General features: G+C 34.0%; 1 protein-coding gene across 1 annotated transcript in view; it reads right to left on the bottom strand.

Annotated features, from left to right (window-relative positions):
* Positions 1-5982, bottom strand: part of LOC107585734 (ephexin-1-like) — a 35504-nt gene that overhangs the window by 21204 nt on the left and 8318 nt on the right. The window contains exons 4-6 of the mRNA XM_016272883.1: positions 5259-5338; positions 983-1209; positions 703-863 (exon numbers count right to left, since the gene is read on the bottom strand). Coding sequence (XP_016128369.1) covers positions 703-863; positions 983-1209; positions 5259-5338 — 468 coding nt within the window. The remainder of the gene's footprint in view (positions 1-702; positions 864-982; positions 1210-5258; positions 5339-5982) is intronic.

Raw genomic sequence — 5982 nt, 5'->3', positions numbered from 1 at the left:
TATATATATATATATATATATATATATATATATATATATATATATATATATATAATTATTATTGTGACAAATATTATGAATATTTTTTCCATATTTCTTTTGATATATGTTGATTATTTATATAAAATGTATCTTTACAATATATTTTGAACATGTTTTTTTATTTAAAAGTATATAAATTGATACAAATGTAAAAAAAATATATTGATACCTTTTTAGAAAATATTAAGAATATTTTTTTCTCATTTCTACTGATATATTTGGCTGTGTTGTATATTTATATAAAATTAATTTAAAAATATATATTTTGGACATATTTTGATTTACGTTATTAAATATATTCAAAACATATATTTAAGAAATTAACATATTTTCCTAATTTCAATGAATATGTCTTAAGCTGTTTTTTGTGGTATGTTTATATAAAATATTATAGAAAATGTATATTTGGACATATTTTGATTTAAAATGAATCCCAAAATATATTAACATATGAATGTATATTCTTGATTCCTCCTGATATATTTTTGACAGCATTTTGTATATTTTAACATAAAATACATCATATTTTGCTTTATGGGAACTAATAATGCTAATGCTGCCACTCAAACTTTTATCATGAGAAAATTCACTGTGGTCTAGGCAAATGTTGCTAAACATATTTGCCCTGTTGGCCGCATAGGTTGCCCCACAAACACACACCTCTCGCTTGCCTTCATGATGTCCTCAATGTTGGAGAACAGGAAGTGCATGTCAGACTGACTCAAGGTGTTGACAAGCACAGGGTTTTTTAGAAAGTGGGTCTCCAGCAGCTCCAGGCTTTTGTAGTATGACGCCTCAGAGGTCACCAGTTCAAACATGGCCTACAGAAAGAGACAGAGACACATTCAGATAACATGCACTGCTATTGCTGAGTGTTTTTGCTGTTAGCACATACCGTTCAAAAGTTTATACTCTAGTCGATTCAAAGCATGTGTCTCACCTCCTGCAGTATGGTCTCCTTTGGCTCTAGTGTCTTCAGTAGTCCACTGTCTTTCACAGCCTCCAGGTTTTGCCAGAGGCTCAGTGAATGCATGCTGTTCCTCAGCTGCAGCTGCAATGCAGGCGCAGCCGTGACCCCTGACCCTGCAGTCGGAAGCCCATCCCTCTGTCGACGCTGCTCGATCTCCTGCTGCTTAGAGGTGTCACGGTACTCTTGATACAAAACATCTGGACACAAACACAATTAACAGCACAGAATGATGATTCGGAAGGACACTATTTTCACACATTTAGATATTTTAGCACAGGGGTGCCCAAACTCGGTCCTGGAGGGCTGGTGTCCTGCAGAGTTTAGCTCCAACCCCAATTAAACACACCTGAAGCAGCTAATCAAGCTCTTATAGGCATACTAGAAACTTACCAACAGGTGTGTTGAGCCAAGCTGGAGCTAAACTCTGCAGGACACCGGCCCTCAAGGACCAAGTTTGGGCACCCCTGTTTTAGCACATATGACAGTATAGACGTTAAAAGCGTACTATAGTAAATGCATGTTTCTCCTTCACGTTTCTAAACATCCAATATGGCAGCATTAGCCTCTTACGAATTGACTGAGTTCAATGTAAGTTATATATATATATATATATATATATATATATATATATATATATATATATATATATATATATATATATATATATATATAAACATGTATTAATATTTTAAATCAGCTTTTGTTTTATATACATGTAATCTCAGTTTTCATTTTTATTTTTTATTAGTTTCTTAAGGCTATGTTCACACTGCAGGCAAATGTGGCTCAAATCTGTTTTTTTTTTTTTTTTTTTTTTTTTTTTTTTTTTTTTTTTTTTTTGCTCACATGTGACTCAGATCTGTTTTTGTCATGACAGTGTGAACAGCACAAACCTCATGGAATCTGATCTTTTCAATTCCGATTTGTGCCACTTCTATATATGGTACTAAATCCGATCCCGATCCATGTCAGATGTTTTGCAATGCGACCGCAGTGTGAGCGGTCATGTCGGATTTAATGCGGCTTTTACGTCACTCTAGATCGACATTCATCATAATTCCGCTGACTGGAGACACTTCAAAGATTTTACATACCCAAAGTTATCAAGACAGTAGCGAAAGGTAATCAGTGGAAGTGTGATGTGTCAGAACTCATGTGTAGCTATTACAGTGACAACTCTACAAGCAAAACATGAGGGCTCGTATCATAAACGTTTCAAAACTCTGCTTTCTTTTATCACATCCTTGTCTTTATTTTTTCATATTGCCCGTGCATAATTTTGCTGGATTGGAGAATTTAACTTTTTCAACTTCGTGGGTTGACACGACCCCACTAACGCGATATTTACCTCCATGAACATGATTGGAACGGAATTGAGCACTAAGGCTTGCAGTGTGAACGTAGTTATTTTTTTAAAGGGGTCATATGATGCGATTTCAAGTTTTCCTTTCTCTTTGGAGTGTTACAAGCTGATTGTGCATAGATAAGATCCCTGAAGTTGCAAAGACTAAAGTCTCAAAACCAAAGAGATATTCTTTATCAAAGTTAAGACTCTGCCACGCCCCCCTAAAACAGCTCGTTCTAACACACCCCCACATATCTACCTCACTATGTGGAAATATTTGCATAATGCCACCCAAATGTGCACGCAAAGAAAGAAGGTGTGGTTTCAGTAACCGCAGTTAGTGTTGAAGCAGCATGTCAGGGAGACGCTGTGTGTTTCTAGGAGAAAGCAAAAGCACTTTATTTGGCCTTCCGAAAGTAGATGCATTTAGGAATCTTTAAGATCACTTACAACAGAACAGCAATGCATTTTATGGACGACCGTTTCGTGAACCTAGGAGAGGAGGTAATTCTGACTTTGCTATGACAATCTGGCGCTTCTGGCAGAAGCGTTTGAGAGAGGCGGAGCATAGAGGACCTACAATAATGTACAGTATTTGAAAATGTGTTTTTTGAACTTTAAAGCATGTCAACATATTCTGTTACACCAAATACACAAAATAATGATCTTTAAAAAAGCATCATATGACCCCTTTAAATATAGGCTACACTGCCAGTCAAAAGTTTTTGGACAGTAAGATTTTTTATGTTTTTTTTAATAATTCTCTTCTGCTCACCAAGCCTGCTTTTTTTATCCAAAATAGAAAAACAGTAATATTGTGACATATTTTTACTATTTAAAATAACTGCTTTCTATTTGAATATATTTTAATATATTGTCCTGTGATGACAATGCTACATTTTCAGCATCATTACTCCAGTCTTCAGTGTCACACGATCCCTCAGAAATCATTCTAATATGCGGATTTGCTGTTCATGAACCATTTGTTATTATTATTATTATCATCATCAATATTTAAAACAGTTGAGTATATTTTTTTCAGGATTCTTTGGTGAAGAAAGATCCAAAGATCAGCATTTAACTGAAATAAAAAGCTTTTGTAACATTACACACTATACAATTCAAAAGCTTGGAGTCTTTTTATTTATAAAAAAATATTTATTTATAAAAATATATTTATAAATAAATAGCTCAAATCATACTAAAAATGTATTTTCCCGAGTAAACCGAAGGCTGGATATGACTGGATTATTTATCTCATGTGAGTTTTTAATTTTAGCAGTCGAGCATAACTCGGTCAGCAGAAATGCATCTGTCACAACAGCCCTTTGAACCTCTCTGACAAAGTTGTGCAAGTTTACTGCAGGCTCCTCGAGCCCTGAAAACATCAACTGTGTGAGCTGCGGATCAGGACTGACCTCACATTCACTCAGTCTTTCTTTACCTGTCTGAGCGTCTACATGATAACAGCATGTGCAATTGTGCATACTGCATATATGTGTGTCGGCTTCTCAAAAGAGTGACTTTGTACAGAGGAAAGCAGTTGCATAATGTCCTGTCACATTCAACAAGACCTTCAGGTGGGTGTTCAGCACAGTCTCTTATATAAGAGTGTGAGAAGAGAAGAGAAGAGAAGAGAAGAGAAGAGAAGAGAAGAGAAGAGATGAAGAAATGATAATAGATGAAAAGAGGTCAGATGAGTGAGAAGAGACGCTGATAGACTTGGAGAAGAGATTATAAATGTCAAATAACGATAGAATAATGATAGAAATTATAAATAGGTATAGCTAAATTTCCATTCTTATACATATATTATGAATGTGCATTCCTGATTTCTTCTCAAAAAGTTTTGCGTTTTGTATAATTAAATAGAATATATTTTTTAAAATATATTTTGGACATAAATTTCATTTTAAAATAAATTACTGTATCTGTATTTCCAAAACAGATATATTTAACATATAAATATATTGAATTTATGTTATGAGTATATCCTACTGATTGCTCCTAGTGTACATGACTAAAAATAGGCATTTTAACAATTATTATAAAATATATTTCTCATTTCTCATTTTTGGCAGTTTTTATATATTTACATAAAATGTATTTTTAAAATATGTTTGTTACTTACATTTTAATGAAAAATTTATATAAATTATTGAATATATTTAAAATAGATACATTTGAACTTATTAGGAATATATTCCTGATTTCTCTCTCTTTAAATTTTAAAATAAAACACATAATTTTGCTGTACAGGAACTGACGCAGCCACTCAAATGATGAGAAATCAAGGTGATGAGGAAAAAAATGATAATAGACAAGACATGACAACAGATGAGACGAGACAAATAAAATGGATGAGAAGAGAAAAGAAGAGATGAGACATGAGAAGAGATGAGAAACAAGAAAATGGACCAATAAATGCAACAAAATGAGAGGCGATGAGCAAAGAAATGAAAAGAGCATTCAATGGAGAAACAGAAGAAGAAATAAGATGTTGACAGAAGAAGCTACAAAAGAAAGAGGAGGAGAACAGAGGAAGTGGAAATAAGTGAAGAAAATAGAGACTTGGATGCAGATACAGGAGAGAGAGAAATAGATGATGAGGGAAATAGAGATGATATAAAATGATGTTGCGTTGGCGAAGAAAGCGGATAACTCTCTCTTGCTGTTATTCCAGCATATATTTCAAAAGACATCTCCCACACACTCCACCTGCCTTCATCCTACACACACTAACACACACTCGCGTCTCGTACACATCCAGCACATCCATGCTGTAAATTCAACTGCAAATAAAGTTGCCTACACGGTTCAACTTGAGGCACATAAATTAGCATGCATTGTTACAGCACATCGGTCTCCCTCTCTTCCTGCGTGTGTGTTTTGTTCACTCACCGACACTCTTCACAATGTTGAGATTGCGGCAGGAATTCTCTACTGCCATCTTCTGCGGACTGTCACCATTCCTCACCAGCCTGAAAGAGAGAGAAAAAACTAATAATCAGTGACTAGCAGAGATAAGAGGAAATGCGTGTGTGTGTGTATCAAAATGAGAACACGTCAGCCACCCTACAGCTGTTTTAAGTCCTACTTATGTTTCTAAATGAGGGGAATATTGGTACCTCATATTTTAATTCCCATTTAGCTTTATTACATTTTAACCCTGATAGACCTAAATAAGCCAAATCCATCAGCAGAGTCGTGTGAGTACTATTTGAATCATACAGCACATGTGCCCACATGCAAACGACAAAAATGAACATACTGTACAAGCTAATGTAAGTGCATAAATAAGCTATATACATGCAACTGTGCATATATTAAAAATATTGCATGCATATAAATATATATTGAAGCATGGGTAGATAAATGACAATTTAAGCAGTAACAGCAGAGTTTTGCATAATTATTGTTGTACAATTATTGACAGTTTTATGAGATTATATTAATTGAGAGACTATTTTTACTTTTAAAAACTTATTTGTCACACAGCAGGACAGTTTACTGTAAATAAACTGAAAAAATACATATCCATATTTATTTTAAGCTAAAAATGCATAAATGTATGAATATTTAATTATAGCTATATAGATAGATACATTATTTAGGTATATACTGT

This window comes from Sinocyclocheilus grahami, unplaced genomic scaffold, assembly GCF_001515645.1.
Source record: "Sinocyclocheilus grahami isolate Dianchi unplaced genomic scaffold, SAMN03320097.WGS_v1.1 scaffold74.1, whole genome shotgun sequence".
NCBI lineage: Eukaryota > Metazoa > Chordata > Actinopteri > Cypriniformes > Cyprinidae > Sinocyclocheilus > Sinocyclocheilus grahami.
Note: the sequence above shows the minus strand (reverse complement) of the source record. Positions and strands in the feature narration are given on the sequence as shown.